At 39.5% G+C, this 17,822-nt stretch overlaps 1 protein-coding gene across 1 annotated transcript in view; it reads left to right on the top strand.

The window, feature by feature from the left end:
• Nucleotides 1–17,822, top strand: part of LOC141111476 (IgGFc-binding protein-like) — a 132,412-nt gene that overhangs the window by 92,247 nt on the left and 22,343 nt on the right. Inside the window, exons 21-26 of the mRNA XM_073603769.1 lie at nt 644–1,248; nt 3,913–4,486; nt 7,075–7,667; nt 9,909–10,200; nt 11,911–12,057; nt 17,014–17,342. Coding sequence (XP_073459870.1) covers nt 644–1,248; nt 3,913–4,486; nt 7,075–7,667; nt 9,909–10,200; nt 11,911–12,057; nt 17,014–17,342 — 2,540 coding nt within the window. The remainder of the gene's footprint in view (nt 1–643; nt 1,249–3,912; nt 4,487–7,074; nt 7,668–9,908; nt 10,201–11,910; nt 12,058–17,013; nt 17,343–17,822) is intronic.

Consider the following 17,822-nt stretch of genomic DNA (forward strand, 5'->3'; position numbering starts at 1 on the left):
ATGGAATAAACATTCAATCTGGACTGAAAACTCCCTCCTCTACCTTCCCCTGGCAGTTTCCAGCATTCTTCATTGGTTCAGAAAAAATTGATAAATGATGCTGCAGAAATAAGCATCCATTACCCTGCTGTTTAACGATGTATAGTAGTAGATCAGTTTAGTAGCATGGCATATATGTCTCCCCCAAACATAGAAGAAAGCTCAAATCTTCTGGAGTATAATGTATAAAAAGACTTCAGTTCTCTGTGTGAGAGCAGCGGTCTCTTTACTGCGGTCTGAGACACCATCCATTGAGTCAGACCTACAGCATTGCAATCAGCAGGAAGTGTGAGCTTGGCTGCTTGGAGAACTATAGGTCTGACTAACCATGCTCCAGTATGTGTTGGTGACATGCCTGAAAAAGGGTGAGCAAGAAAAATATATTTAGGATAAATTTGATGTAAAGTGCATGAGGAAAAAAAAAAACTAGGATGCCATTGCTGTCCTGCTTTGGAACATGCCAATTTCCTGACTCTCTCTAGATTAACCACTTTATGAGTTCCTCACCCAAAATAAGCAGGCAACATATGAAGGCACATCAGAATGTCTTTGTCTCTTTTTTTTTCTTCCTTATTTATGTGAACCTGACCGCCTTTGCTCTTAGCTTTGCAGTGTCCTGCCAACAGTCAGTACAAACAGTGTGGTAACGCTTGTAATCCAACATGCAATGATGATGCCACCATCAAGCCATCATCCTGTTCCTCATCGTGCATCGAGACCTGTCAATGTGATGATGGATTTGTGCTGGATGGAGGAAAGTGCATACCCAAAGACGAGTGCGGCTGCATCTTCGAAGGAAAACGTTATGCCTCAAATGAAACATTTTGGAGGGATGACATGTGTGGAGAACAATGTACTTGTAACCCGAACACCAATAATGTGGATTGTAAAAATACTACGTGTAAGCCTACTGAGACCTGTACAGTGGTCAATGGTATCCAAGACTGCTATCCCAACTTTTATGGTACTTGTACAGTATCAACAGAGCCACACTATCGCACCTTCGATGGTGTGCATTATGACTTCCAGGGCACCTGTGTCTACCTGCTTGTAGGACTCTGTAACAACACTGGAGATCTGGTGGACTTTCAAGTCCATGTCCTAAATGAAAACAGAGCTAATAGATTGGTCTCTTACCCTACAGAAGTACGGGTGATGATATATGATCTTTCTGTGATAATCAGTTGGCGTTATCCAGGAAAGATTCTGGTAAGCTCTTTGATATTTTATCATCCCATAAATGAAGTGCATATTTTACAAACCACCAACAACTTCAAGAGGTTGATACCAAGGAGTCAGATTTAGGTAATCACAGAGATGCATTATTTTAGTCATTTATAGACACATGCACTACTGAAAAATGTGCTTATTTTGGTTATGAATGGCATTCATTACTTCGGATAATTCGTAACTTCGAGATGCATTAGTATTCGTTACGTTCACTAACAGTTACTTTAGCCAAATTTGAAAGGAAATTCCAATACCTATAATTTAATAGTGTATAATAATAAATAATAATATAATTACATTCAGATAATAATATAATAAATACTATAATAATTTAAGTATAATAGAAAATACAAAAAACTAAATTATCTGAATGTAATCAATTCGTTAAACTAGGTTGATTCATTTTTCGTTCTTTCATATTTTCATATTTTCGTTCTTTCTGATTTTCGTTCTGTCGGGTTTTCGTTCTACGTTTTCGTACGCATTCGTCAAAATAGTCTTTATTTCATTCGGATTCTTCCCGAATGAGCGAATATGCTGAATTTAGTCCGAAAACAAATTCGTAACGAAACAAATTGCTCATTTATATATGACTAGAGTTCAGCTTTAAGTGCAGAAAAAATGGATAGAGCTCTTCTACCATTCATTAACATTACACGGATAAAAAGAAGACTATTATACATCAATTATATAAAAGGTACAAAATCTTTAATACAGATATTAAAAATATTTATAAAGCATGCATGCAATCAGCTATATCATCAAATATTCAAATTTTGTTTCAAATGTCTACAATCATCATTGCACAAGAGAATGGTATGTCAACGCGTTTCGCCTAGCTCGCTTCTTCAAGATCCTGGCTCCTATATAAACAGTTGATTGACTTCCAACATATATAAAGAGCAGAAAAGGAAGAAACGGGATCCTTCACATATGTAAGGGGCATAATTGCCCCTTCCCCCCAAAAAAAGACCAAACAAAATTAACCACTTACGGACCACCCACCCTCATTATACGTCGGCTGTTTGAAGAGGAATACTGTTGTTATGGCAGAAAGCTTCCATAACCCCGGTATCCTCTTCTTCAGCGGGCGGTCCGCTTTCAGATAAAAGTGGTCTCTATGGCGGATTCGCCGCAAGATCACTTTTATCGGGGTGGGAGAGGGGCCTTCCCCCTCCCGCCACACTCGGGTGGTCTCCGCTGCTTACCGGAGCCACTGGTAGAGGCAGAGACAATCACATCCTCTCCCATGTTTGGCTGGCTGCTGAGCGAGGGGAAGATGGCCCCTTCCGCCCAATGCTCTTAAAGAAGAGTTTTTATTTTTTTTATTTTTTTTTTATTGCATAGTGTAAATATGAGATCTGATGTCTTTTTGACCCCAGATCTCATATTTAAGAGGACCTGTCATGCTTTTTTCTATTAGAAGAGATGTTTACATTCCTTGTAATAGGAATAAAAGTGACCCATTTTTTTTTTAAAAAGGACAGTGTCAAAATAAAAAATAAAAAGTAAAATAAATAATAAAAAAAAAATTTTAAGCGTCCTGCCGTGACGAGATTGCGCGCAGAAGCGAGGCCATATGTGAGTAGCGCCCGCATATGAAAACGGTGTTCAAACCACACATGTGAGGTATTGCAGCAATTGTTAGAGCGAGAGCAATAATTCTAGCCCTAGACCTCCTCTGTAACTCAAAACTGGTAACCTGTAAACATTTTTAAACTTCACCTATGGAGATTTTTAAGGGTAAATGTTTGTCGCCATTCCACGAGCGGGCGTGAAGTGTGACATGTTGAGTATCAATTTACTCAGCGTAACATTACCTTTTACAATTTAAAAAAAAATTGGGCTAACTTTACTGTTGCCTTATTTTTTAATTCAAAAAAGTGTGTATTTTTTCCAAAAAAAGTGCGCTTGTAAGACCGCTGAGCAAATACAGTGTGACAGAAAGTATTGCAACGACCGCCATTTTATTCTCTAGGGTGTCAGAAAAAAAAAAAAAATATATATATATATATATATATATATATAAATTGTATAAAAATATATAATGTTGGGGGGTTCTAAGTAATTTTCTAGCAAAAAAAAATGATTTTGAATCTGAAAAATAGGCTCGGTCCTTAAGTGGTTAACTAATGTAATCCAGATCATGTTTCTTCCTTTTCTGCTTTTTACATATGTTGGAAGCCAATCGACTGTTTATATGTGAGTGTGAATCCTGAAGAAGCAAGCTATACGAAACGCGTTGATGTTCCACTCTTTTGTGCAATGACGATTGTATACATTTGAAACAAAAATTTGAATATTTGATGATATAGTTGATAGCATACATGTATTTTTAATATGTTTAATATGTATAATTAATGTATAATACTCCTTTTTTTTGGTACAACCAAGATCTCTTTCATTACTGAGTCTTCTTTTAATCCGTGGAAGGTTCCTGGATGATAGAAGAACTCTATACTTTTTCTTCTGCATTACCAAAGGGAATGGTGCCTTAATAGGTGTTTCATTCTAGCTCCATCCACATTTGATACTGATTGAGCTTTAAATGCCCCCAAACTGATATCAGGAAGCATCTCAGTGGCTTTAGAAAAGTACAGAGCTTTTTCAACTGTTGTCTGATCTCTTCTATCCTTGTTACAGGTGAACGGGCTTTTGATCAACCTCCCTTTTGCAGTTTACAAAGGTATGGACAAGGTGTCTATCTATCGAGCATCCTCTAATGCTATTCTCCAGACAAGGTTCGGTTTAAAGGTCTCCTATGACTGGAACAGTTGGTTTGCTGTTTCAGTCCCGGGCACCTATGCTGGAGAGCTCTGTGGTCTGTGTGGCAACTTTGATGGTGCAAAGGGAAATGAGTTTTTAATGAAGGATGGTCAGATCGCCTCCAATCCGGCAATCTTTGGGCGAAGCTGGAAAGTAGAAACCTTACGTGGGTGCACTGATCTTGATAAGGCCCACTGCCGTAAAAAAACTGATTTGGAAGAAGAGTACCGCAGCAGTAAATCTGATTGTGGTGTCCTAATAGATAAAGATGGACCTTTTCATGCCTGCCATGACGTGTTGGACCCAGAAGGCAGCTTTAAGGACTGCGTGTTTGATGTTTGCTTCTACAAAAAACGGCAAGTTGTCTTGTGCCAGGCCATAGCCAGTTACGTCTTGTCTTGTCAAAAAGCTGGAGCTTTTGTATACCCGTGGAGATCAGACACATTTTGCAGTAAGTTTGATACTATTGTATCTTTTTAAGACTTGTAAATTATGTTCATTTCTCTGTCTGGGCAACAGGGGCGGTCCGTCCATTGTGGGGGCACGGGCGCCGCCTCCCCTATCCACCGCCGCCGCCCTCCCTATCCACGTGCCCAGCCCCTTTCAGGATGCCAGGCGCATGAATTCCAGTGACGGGGGTGGGCGGGAGGTGCTTTTTGAAGCACTTGATTAGAGCCAGAGGTTTAAAATAGGGTGGGCTCGGGTCACAGAGCAATGAATCTGAAGCCCACACAGGTGTGTTGCAACAGCCAATGAATATTTAGTATGTCTAATGCCTAAATCAGAAGGATCTGAGCTCCCAGCAGAGGTAGCAATGGCTTTAGAAGTCTGATTATATTGTCATAGGAGGTAAAAAATAAGTAAAAAAAAAAAATGTGCAGTATACACGAACTAAGCAAAATAAAAAATATATAATGTAAGCCTAGGACATGTTCCAAAGTGGAAGACAAAGGTCTAGGGGGGTAAATGTGGGCATTGCCTGGTCATACACTTTAAAGTATATGTCAAATAGGGTGTTCCTAATGGAATCAGGGTAGAATGCCAAGATTACACCCAGTATAGTTAAGCCAAAAAGATTGCCCAAACAAATGCCTTAAGAGTCCAAAGTACTTTTTTATTTCCACAAGTAACAAGAAAGCAAAGGGCAGCCAGCCCATGAGTGATTGGGTCTGTGTAAGTGGTACATTGCTCTGCCACTGACCCAGGCATGATCACTCATTTATCTATCTCCTGGCTTCGTTTTATATATTCAGAAGCTTTGTTGTGAGTCCACAAGATCATTTTTGACACATTGTCAAAGCCCTAACGAAGGGGAACGTTTTTTGGCACCTGAGATACGTTGGCTGCCCTTTGCTTTCTAGTCGTCACTTGTGGGAGACAATACAGTTTTTGGACTCCTAGAATGTTTGTTTTGAGGCTTAACTATACTTGGTAGATATAGGAGGATATCTGTGCTAAACCCCAAAAAGAAAAATTATATAAAAAATGATATATATATATATATATATATATATATATATATATATATATATATATATATATATATATACATATATATATATATATATATATATATATATATATAAAGTGAATACAATTTAATTGGTGCTGCATCTAAAAAAAAAAAAAAAACTGAATATTCAGCTCGTAGGAATGTACAAAAAAATAAAAATGCACAACCAAAATCAATGGGAAATAAACTCTCTGCATATATAAAAAATGCAAACATATGCTGTGATTAAATGTAAATATGTACTGGGCTTTCCTGAAGGTGGACTCCACTCGTGGGAATTGTTATACAAATGGAAAGAAGAGGCTTCATAGTGCAGTACTTGATTTAAGAGTTTTATTCAAAATTTGTGGGCGCTGACGTCCAACAAAACGGTATTCAGTATTCAAAACAGCAATGGCTCAAGCCAGCTAGCTGATGTGTGGTGACGTCAAGACTTGTAGCTCCACCCGACGCATTTCCCCCATACAAGGCATCGACTGGGAAAGGAGGCTGTGTGACTTTAATGCATAGTATTGCTCCTATTTAATCACATGATTGGATTGGATTGGATTATTATGTATAGGTTTGCCTTTATTTAATCACAGCACATGTTTACATTTTTTATATATGCAGATAGTTTATCAACTATACAGTGGAACCTTGGATTACGAGCATAATCCATTCCAGGAGAATGCTTGTAATCCAAAGCACTCGCATAGCAAAGCGAGTTTCGCCATAGAAGTCAATGGAAATGAAGATAATTTGTTCCGCATTGACTTCTATTACATGCAATACCACATATGGCCAGAGGAGGGGGGGGTCGGAGAGTCTCAGAAATACTCGGGAACAACTCAATGGAAAGCCTCAGAAAGGCTCGGGAACGGAGTATTTCCAAGTGTTTCAGAGTATTTTTGAGTGATTCTGAGTATTTCCGAAAGGCTCCGAATGGTTCCAAGTGTCCCCAGGGCCCCCACAGCTCTGGCCAAATGTGGTACTGTGCACCACATTAGCTTGAATTCTGCTCGTTTTGTGAGACAACACTCGCAAGCCGAGTCAGAAATTTAAAAAAAGTTGCTCGTCTTTCAAAGCGCTCGTTAACCGCGTTACTCGTAAACCAAGGTTCCACTGTACTTGGACTTCATAATTTGGGTGACGATTATTTCTAGGGGGACCCCCTGCTTTGTGGAGAGCTGCCAAATCCAAGCATTACGCTTAAAAAAAGACCTGTTTCGACTGATAAAAGACCTGTGTCCAGTGTCTTGCTTTTTTTTTAGTGGTGTGCCTTCAAATGAATAGCCAAGGAAAAGCATGGTAGGCAGATGCAGAAATGGTGGGGCAATGTAAAACTGGGGGGGGGGGGCTGGCATTTGTGCAAAGGGCAGTAAGAAGGAATTCTAGAGCAGAGATAGATTTACTTCAGTCCCTTTTGATAAAACAAATGATTTGCACAGGCGAAGACTTGTCAATGTATATTCATTTTTTTCCTTAATCAGGTGGAAACATTTCACTTTAGAAAATTGAAGTTCTCCTGTGTTTTTATTTTTTAGGTCCAAAATGTGGTCCAAATAGTCACTATGACATTTGTGCATCTGGATGCTCCCCAACATGTTTTACTCTTTCTTCACCACTGGATTGTGACCCAACGTGTTCTGAGGGTTGCGTCTGCGATGAAGGCTTTATTCTTGATGGCGATGACTGCGTCCCCATCGCCCAGTGTGGCTGCACTTACGAGACCATCTATTACAAACTTGGTCAAAAATTTCTCAATCAGTTTTGCACCCAGCGGTGCAGTTGTACAGAGAATGGGGAGATCAGTTGCGAGCCTTTCTCCTGTGGGCCGCACGAGGAGTGCAGACTCATCGAAGGAGTCAGGAAGTGCCAACCAGTTGGATCAGCTGAGTGTTCCGTACATGGTGGTTCCCACTATTTGTCTTTTGATGGTCTGGCTTTCGATCTGAGAGGCACCTGCACCTACATACTTGTCCAAGCCAACACATCTAATCCCAATTTAATACCCTTTGTCATCGCTGTGAAAAATGAGAAACTGGGGAACGCTTTGGTTGCTGTAAGCAAGGTGGTTGCTGTATCCGTTTATGGTTACATCGTATTTTTGCTACAAGACGTGAATGAAAGAATTAAGGTATGGTAGAATGAACCTCAATACTTTAACCACTTCAGCCCCGGAAAGGTTTCACCCTCTTCCTGACCAGAGCACTTTTTTTTACAATTTGGCACTGCGCCGCTTTAACTGGTAATTGCGCGGTCATGCAATGCTGTACCCAAACCAAATTTGCATCCTTTTTTCCCACAAATAGAGTTTCTTTTGGTGATATTTTATCACCTCTGTGGTTTTTATTTTTTGCACTATACACAAAAAAAGAGCGACAATTTTGAAAAAAAAAAAACATTTTTTTTTACTTTTTGCTATAATAAATATCCCCAAAAATGTTTTTAAAAAACAAACTTCTTCATATAGTTTAGGCCAATATATATTCTTCTACATATTTTTGGTAAAAAAAAAAAATCGCAAAAAGCGTATATTGATTGCTTTGTGCAAAAACTATGGGAATGATTTATGGCATTTTTATGGCATTTTTATTACTTTTATCTTTTTGTTACTAGTAATGGTGGTGATCAGCAATTTTTTGTGGCATTACAACGGACAGATCAGACATTTTTTACACATTTTTGGGACTATTGACATTTATACAGAGATCAGTGCTATAAAAATGCACTGATTACTGTGAAAATGACACTGGTAGGGAAGCGGTTAACACTAGGTGGTGATCAAGGGGTTAAGTGTGTTCCCTCAGTGTGTTCTAACTGTATGGGGATAGGACTGAGTAGGAGAGGAGACATATCGCTGTTCCTACTTACTAGGAACAAACGGCATGTCTCCTCTCCTCTGACAGCACGGGGATTTGTGTGTTTGCAGTAGCTGCTGGATTGGAGACCCTAAAGTCGGCTTAGCTATAACTGGACTGTATTATACTGTACCTTTTTATTGCTTTTTTCTTCCACATGAGCCAAATCGTGACACACGCTGAGCCATAGCCATTGTTCCCCTGAGAGATGGCTTTAAAAAGGGCACACTATGCCCCAGTGAGGTGCATTTTGTAATCCAACTGGAATAATTAAATAAACCTACCCCAGGAACATGCAAATATAAATGATGGCGTTACACTTGCTTAATGGATTCATTGAGGGAGATTTACTAAAACTGGCGCACACAGAATCTGGTGCAGCTCTGCATGGTAGCCAATTAGTTTCTAACTTCGGGTTGTTCAATTAAGCTTTGACAACAAAAGCTGGAAGCTGATTGGTTTCTATACAGATTCTTCACTCTCCAGTTTTCGTAAATCAACCCCATTGAGTTGCCCAACTGAAAAAAAGTGACATCTCCATAATGGCCATGTGGAAAAGGAAGGTGTGCTCAGAGGGTCGTGGTGCTGAAGGCCAATGGAGAGAGAGAAGGCTTCCCTTGCGGCTAAGTTGCAGACTCCCCTGAGGGTGAAAATAGAAGGGGTTAGGCCCAAAGTAGCACAGGTCACCTGCTGGACTGTGTGCAGGAGGTTCCAGAGTACAGCTGGTGTGCTGGCATAGAATCAGCAGACAGGTGGCGCCTGTGAGGTGTTTCAGGACTCTAATAATGCTGAGACTGAAGCGTGGTCAGAAGGAAGCCTAGGTCAGGAGCCAGATGGGTATCAGAGCAGACGTGGTCAGTTGGATAGCCGAGGTCAGGAGCCAGGTGGGTATCAGAGCAGACGTGGTCAGATGGATAGCTGAGGTCGAACACAGGAAGCTAGCAGAAGACAGGTCAAGGACAAGTCGGGTCAGAAACAGGAGACACAGGAACAGAAATATCACAGAGATAACGCACTGGAGGAGCCAAAGATCAACCAGCAACTGCAGCCACTGCAGACCTCCTTATAAAGGACCCATGTGAAGTGCTGGTAGAGATGCTGCGTCCTAGAGTCCTTCTCCTGCTGTTGGTGTTCCTGAGAGATGCTGGGTCCTAGAGCCCTTCTCTTGCTGTTGGTGCACTGACAGTCCTGCAGTGGACATCATTTGAGTTCCTGAAAGTTATTTTATTTTCAATAAACTATTTATTGAAAATATACACACTTTTCATGTATAGTAATAACAAAAAAGTTGAATCAAAATAAAATATATCATCCAGTAACAAGGAAAGATATATGAATGTATCTAGTGATTCGATGCATGAGTCCCATACAAAAATGAAATGGGTTTAGGTGTAGTCATTTTTTCTGTATTAATTTTTTCTTAAAAATAATATAGCATATTCAAAATGTCAATTTTACCGGTTCTGTCTGCACACACTGCTCTACATTCCTCGAAAGTCTATCCATTTTCTCCTTAGGTCAATGGCCTTTGGCACAATCTACCATTAAATTTGGAAAACGGCAAGATCAGAGCCTATCAGCATGGCAGCAAAGTAATCTTTGAGACAGATTTTGGCGTTGAGCTCAGCTATGACTTGGTCTATAGTTTGGTGGTCACAGTTCCAGGGAATTATAAGGCACGGTTAAGCGGTTTGTGTGGCAATTACAATGGTGAAAAGAAGGATGACTATCAGCTGCCAGATAAGACCATAGCCCCAGATGTCATTAGCTTTGCAGCATCCTGGAAGTTGCCAATTACCAAAGAAAAGTGTGATGATGGGTGTGGCAATCCTGGAAACAATTGTTCAGTTTGTGACAACAAAAAGAAAAAAGTCTTAGAGTCCAGTTTTTTTTGCGGCTTCCTAAAATCCTCTCCGGCATTAAGTTATTGCTTTCCTGTTATAAGTCCCGATATTTACTTTAACAATTGTGTGTTGGACGTTTGTTCCAGTCTGGGAGATCTAAGAATTCTGTGTCAGAGTATTCAAAGTTATGTATCAGCATGTCAAATGGCTGACGTCATCATTAAGGAATGGAGGACTGAAACATTCTGCCGTAAGTAAGATGCATTCAATAAAAAAATACAGTGAGAATTTATTCATTTAAAATATGGTTTGGAAAAAGGCAAAACAGCTCTTATTTTTTGACCCAACATCAACGTCAATTTAGGTGAACAAAATACATTCCAGATATGTGTTGCTATCGCTATTTTTAGTGATTTTGATAAAAATATAAATGCATAATGCATAAATATACTGTAGGTAGAAGATAGGCTTCCCCTCTTCGTGTGCAAATGAACTTGTTGGACTGGTTCATGAGCTCAGGCCAAGAAGTGATGCTACCAGAAGTAGGGGAAGGGAAAAAAAGGACTTGGACACACAATCATGTGCTTAGGGTAAAGGAGCAGCACTAGCAGTTTGAAAGGACTTCATAATAACATAACAACAAGGAAGGTCTGTGCCAGAAGAAACTTCACCTGAGGATTACGCTAGCACTCGATTTCTGTAATTGCTCACATTTTCAGGAGTCCTGGTTGCCTTTAGAGATTGTGAAGCTGCTATAACCTGAGCTAAGTACGTTTTAGCGTATTCCTATTTTATAGATAGGTAGTGTGTGTGTTGCATGTCTTGAATTGTTTTTCCTACAATTGTGCAGCATATCTGTTTAGAAAAGTATCACTTGCCGCAAAATCACATACCGGTATGTCATTTTGCTCAAGTGGTTGTACCCCAGGGAGATACCTGCAGCTGCAGGTATTTGTCAGGTAATTTGTCAAAATTTGTTAAAAAAAAAAGATTTTGGAACTAAACGGATTGTAGGTGTCTACTAAGCTTTGCTGATTGGAGAGCTGTAGCTATGACTCAACAAGGGGTATGTTTCGCTCTACACCTCATGCATTTCTCCCAACATCTCAAAACAAAACTGGCATAACAATGCCTGCACCAAAAATGTAATTGCATATCCCCAAATTTGTTTCCTTGAATGATCCTGAACAGAACCAAAACTGCAAATCCCTAAATTGAATCTGATACTTTGATACGTTACTCACAGGGTGGTATGCTAGCAGATAGCCTATGCAATTAAAAGCTCTATGCCCTTATGTGTATACGTTTACATACGGCATTCGTTATTTTGGATAATTTGTAACTTCGGATAAATTTGTATTCGTTACGTTCACTAACAGCCAAATTTGAAAGGAGTTTCCAAATACCTATATTTTAATCGTTAGTAATAGTTAAGTAATTATAAGTTAGTTATTATTTCAGATTTTCAAATTTTTGGGTTTTCGGATTTCCGAATTTCTAATTTCCAATTTTCCGAATTACCGAATTTTCAAATTTATGAATATTTGAATTTATGGATTTTCAAATATTCAAATTTACGAATTTAAGAATATTCAAATTTACTATGATATTGTGATAATTCCAAAATATTAAAAGTTAAAACTCTGTGTTTTATGTTGATTTTTGTTTTAAACAGCCCTCTACTGTCCACCCAACAGTCAGTACCATCTTTCATCTGATGTCAGTAGTACGCATTGTGCCAGAATTACCGACCCAGACAAGCTGCCTTCCTATGGTTCCGAGGGATGCTCATGTAATGATGACTACTTCTTTGATGGGAAAGGTTGTGTTCCGATGGACAGGTGTGGCTGCTTTGAAAACGGAAGGTACTACAAGGTAAAGGTGTAGGTTTGGCTGCATTTGTTAAAATTTTGAAAACTTGGGAACACAAAAGATATGGAGTGGGTGGGGTTAGGGCAATCCCCAGTTGGTCATAGTTACATTTATAAAATTAACCGTGGTAATATCCATCCCAACAAAAATAAAGACAGCAGCCAGCACCACAAAGGACAATTGTGTAAAAAAAGGTAAGGTATCTCCCCCAAAACTTAATGGTAGACAATCTCAATCCCTTTCTCCTTCTTTCTCTCCTCTTATTTCTTTCTTTATACTTCCTACTCTATCCTATTGTTCTCTTTCAATGATCTCCTTAATAAGTAGGATGACAGAAGTTTATATGGAAGTTAACAGTTGCGAGTTTCAGTCGCATATAGAAATTACCTGATTATTATTATATTATTATTATTATTATAACTAATGTCGCATGGTGGGATGGAGGGATTGGTTCTGGTGTTGATGCTTGGGACCCATATAGCAGATGTATGTGAAAGGAATGCTAATTAATGAGATCTGGAAAGCCCTGGGTCTCCTGTTGTCTACTAGTGTGGCTTCTAAGAGTATTTCACCCATTGTTGTTTGTGCTAATTAATCCTGCTATTGTATGAAGGAGTTCTGTGTTGATGTTTATGATAATCTGTATTGTATAGTCGGTGAGCTAGGAGACGTGAAGTCTACCCTGAGGGGTCATATCTCTGAGTCATCTAGTCTGGGTAAATGATTAGATAACTAGCTCGTGTTAATTAGGTTTCTGGTTACAGTTTTATTGTAAGCCTGCTGTATATATTTGTGTGTCATCTCAAATAGAACAGTCCATGTTCAGCAACGAAACAAGTATCGTCTTGTTTTGTGCTTGTGAGCGGTTGGAAGATCTGATATCTATATTCAGACTGGGAGGAAGTGGTATATGATGAAAGCACTCAAGCGGAGTGTGGGACATTTCGTTACAGTCGCATATAGGAATTACCTGAATAAATTATTTCAACTAATGTCACGTAGTGGGATGGAGGGATTGGTTCTGGTGTTGAGACCCCCGCCTGGCACAGCTTGATCCCCTTGGGGGTGCCGGGCCTAGGAGGGGACTCCCCTGGTCCGCCTTGATCTCACCACAGTAAAGTTCTAACTGTTTATTCTTCGGATGCCCAACACAATCTACAGCATGTATAGTGTAAATGTATTGGGCTTCGACAACAACTTTATAGATTTGCAATGTTCTGATGAAATTGATAAACTGCTCACATTGCTAGCTTGCGGAGTTCTTCCTAGATTCTTTGGAATTACTCCCATTGTGTAACATAATGCACCTCATCTGTCCGATGTTAAGCATGTATATGTATGTTACACTTCAAAATAAAAAAAATTTGACATAAAAAAAAGGTAAGGTATATATGTGCAGCACTAATTAAGATATATGGCAGCCAGTGGAGGCTGGTGGGGTTTTTTTTTTTGTTGGCAAACAACCCCCTCGGGCCGTTGGCAGAGCGGCACTAGCACAACTGCCCCTACCCCCCCCCTCGTGCGTGGCGTGGCACTAACACCCCCAGCAAACCCCCCCATTTGTCGAAATTCATTAAAAATCTAATTCAGAATGAAACAAATTGTACATGTCTACATTTCAGTCCAGGAGAAGAGTCGCTACAACTGTGCAAGACTGAAGGGACGTCCGGAGGGAGGAGTACAGTATAATTTAAGGAAGTTTTAGATACTCATTGCTAGGGCTTTTTTTTCAGGGGGAACGTGGGGGAACGCAGTTTCCGGGTCTATTAATGATTACCGCTGGGGAATCTATAGTCTATAGCGACTACGCTGGCGGGGTTCTATTTTTGCACGGGGGGTCTATTGTTGCTGGTGGAGGACCTATTGTTATTGTTGCTGGGAGGGGGTTTTATATTCCTGGGGGGGTCCGTTGTTGCTTAGCGGAATCTATTGTTGAGAGAGAGATGTCTATTGTTGCTGGCTGCTGGGAAATCTGTTGTTGCTGCTGGGGGTCTATTGTTGCTGGTGGAGGATCTATTGTTGCTGGGAGGGGGTTTTATATTCCTGGGGGGTTCCTTGTTGCTGAGAGCAATCTACTGTTGAGAGAGATGTCTATTGTTGCTGGCTGCTGGAGATTCTATTAATGCTGGCTGTTGGGAAATTTGTTGTTGCTGCTGGGGGTCTATTGTTGCTGGGGTGGATTTTTGTTGCAGGGGGGCATTGTTGTCTGAGGGAACTATTGTTGCTGGGGTTTCTGTTGCTGCTGGCTGCAGGGGATCTATTTTGCTGCTAACAAATTCTATACAAATGACTTAGCGCCACAGAGTGAAACTTGGTTGTGTATTCTCTAAAAGGGTCGGTGCTTGGAGATGGGTAGGGGGTGGAACCAAGAGACGGTGCTCGGAGGTGGGTAGGGGGTGGAACCAAGGGTCAGTGCTTGGAGGTAGTTAGGGGGTGAAACCAAGGGTCGGTGCTCGGAGGTGGGTAGGGGGTGGAACCAAGGGTCGGTGCTCGGAGGTGGGTAGGGGGTGGAACCACGGGACAGCACTCGGAGGTGGGTAGGGGGTGGAACCAAGGGAGTGTGCTCAGAGGTTGGTAGGGGGTGGAGACAAGGGGTGTCTTAGAAGGGGGGAAGTTCCTGCACCTATTCTCTGAGAAAAAAAGCCCTACTCATTGCACATTCCTTCTCTCTATCTCTCTTCTTTTTATTGAAATCAGCCAAAGGAAAAGGTCCTATCCGAAGACTGTAGTCAAGTCTGCACATGCGATACTTCCGGGGTCTTGGTTTGTGAGACGACCAGCTGTGGCCCAGATGAGACATGTAGAATAATAAACAGAGTTGTGGCCTGCATCAATATAGGTAATTATAAGAATAATAGCAACATGGATCCCAGCACTGTAAGCCATTTCATTAAATACTGATAATGATCAATATAAACATCCATTTTCTTTATTTATGTATTACATTTAGGACTGGAGAGAAAAATGTAGAAAAATATTTTTGTTCATTGTCACAAGGAAAGAAAGCCAAAAAAAATCTCAAAATGTTAAGTTGTCACTAGAATAGGAAAAGAGGCAAAATCCTCTAATGGGGATACTTGGCAACAATCTAAATAAGGATCTATCATTTTTGGGAGAGATTTCCTGTGTCTATAGGACAGTAAAGGGAAGGAAAAGGAACTCAACCCAATGGACAGAAATGGTAAAAAAAAAAGCAAAAAAAAAGCAAAAAGCTGAAAGTGGTCTTAGCCATCACATACTCTATTCAAAATGTGGGGAAAAGTAACCAATAACCGATTCTCGCTGGTGGCGTCATTTTGTGTGCCTTGCGGGGGGGACACAGTGACTGCCCAATGTTTTTTGACTAATAGATATCTCAGTGAACATTTCTCCTTGAAGATTAGACATGTGCACTGCCGAAAAATGTGTTTGTTTTTGTTTCATTCATTTTTTTTTTTGTTTTTCGGGGCCTTCATTGTGATCGAAAATTAGTAAATGCGTAGATTCGTAAATTCGAAAATCCGGAAATTTGTAAATTCCAAAATTCAGAAATACGATAATCCGAAAACTCGAAAATCCGAAAATAAGAAAAAAATCTGAAAATTTGAAAGAATGAAAATCCGAAAATTCTAAATAATAACTAACTAACAATAACTAACTATTAAATTATAGGTATTGGAATTTTCTTTCAAATTTGGCTGTTAGTGAACGTAACGAATACAAATTTTTCCAAAGTTACAAATTATCTGAAATAACGAATGCTGCATCTAAATAAATGGAACAGAATGAATTTTTTATTAATAATAATAATAATAATAATAATAATAATAATAATAATACAAAGTTTTTATTATTGTTATTTATTATTATTAAGTTGTTCCGTTACATTCGTTTAGAGACGGCATTCGTTATTTCGGATAATTTGTAACTACGGATAACTTCCCTATTCGATACTTTCACTAACAGCCAAATTTGAAAGGAAATTCCAATACCTATAATTTGTTTAATAATTAGTAATAGTTAAGTTATTATTAGTTAGTAATTTTTCAGATTTTAGAATTTTCGGATTTTCGTTCTTTTGAATTTTCTTTCTTATTTTCGGATTTTCGAATTTCCAAAATTTCGGATTTTTCGAATTTCCAAAATTTCCGAATTTTCAAAAAAATTTTCGAAAAATTCATTAAACATTTTTTCGGCAATTTCGGATATTTCTGAATTAACCGATTTGTCGAAATTCGTTAAAAACCTAATTCAGAATGAAATAAATTGCACATATCTATTGAGGATTATCTTTAGGTCATAAACCCCTGTATAGATGGAGATCCTTGAGAATCTATTTGGTACATAGCCCCCCTTGGGTGTTTAAAACACTATTTAACAGCTACATACATCTAAGGAAAACCCTGGAAGTTATACATCAAAAACCACCCATTAAAAAGGCTGTTTTCCACATGCCTTAGGTTATAATAAAGGAGCCATAACCCCTGTGTCTGGCCCACAAACATTTTGATGCCACTAACATTCCGCCATGTGCCGCTAATATGATACTCAACCTATGGGTCCTGAAGAAGCTACGCAATTCAGCAAAACGCGTTGACCCTTGGAGGATTGAGCTACCTGTACACCTCAAGCTTATATGATATAAGTACATTAGAAGGTGTTAGAAGGTTTATTGTATCATATCACAGTACAATCTCTTGGTGTTTTTATATCATTGTGCATTCTCTTAAATCTCTTTTGAATTTTAAAATGTTATAAATAAAATTATATTTTTTATTATAATAGTTTTTGTCTCAAGTCATGCCATTAAATTCCAGTACTAGCAGGGCATTTTCCTAGAACCCCCATCGCTCTCTCTTCCAATAACCAATTCAGTAACATAAAGCATTTTGTTCTGTCTTTTTTTGTTTGTTTTTTTTGTTTTTAGATCCCTGCAAATCTGTTACCTGCAGGATTCAAGAAACCTGCAAAGTTAGGAATGGCAATCCTGTCTGTGAGCCAAACTTTATTGGCACCTGTTGGGCCATGGGTGACCCTCACTTTAGAACTTTTGATGGTTTCACCTTTGACTTCCAAGGAACATGCACGTATGTCCTATCTAAGTATGATGGTGAGATCGATGGACTGATACCTTTTACTGTGGAAGAGAAGAATGAGAACAGAGGTAGCCAAACGGTGTCATTTGTCAGACACGTTAACATTTACGCTTATGGATATAAGGTCTCCATTGTCAGGGGTGAATTTGGCAAAGTTCGGGTAAGGTTTCTTTAGAACTTCTATGCATCATTAAAAGTTTTTTTTTTTTTATTTTACTTTAAAACCCAACTTCAATTTTTTAAATACTTTTTATGTCCATGAAGAAAAAAAAATTCTCAGACACCACTCTCCATCTCCAGTGCTTTCTTCTGTAATGTATTCCAAACCTGGTGGCCCGCCTATGTCCATTGGACCTGTAGACGTGCTACATCTGTCAAGGTCCAGGGTTAGTCTCTGAAACCAGTAGTTATAGCAGTAGAGAGGCTACCACTGGTCAACTGGATAAGTGCAGCAGCGGGTCACCCTGACGCATCGCCCTGAGGTGTGGAGTCTGAACACTAACTGGTGTTCACCAGAGCTCTTAATGGTGGACATGGGTTTTGCTGCATTTTAGTACCAGGTTGTGGTCCCCAGGATCACCCCATAAGAAGGTGAGCAAGTCGTGGGCCGGTAAAAGATATCGCAAGTAGGGATCAAGCA

Source organism: Aquarana catesbeiana, linkage group LG10 (genome assembly GCF_042186555.1).
Source record: "Aquarana catesbeiana isolate 2022-GZ linkage group LG10, ASM4218655v1, whole genome shotgun sequence".
NCBI lineage: Eukaryota > Metazoa > Chordata > Amphibia > Anura > Ranidae > Aquarana > Aquarana catesbeiana.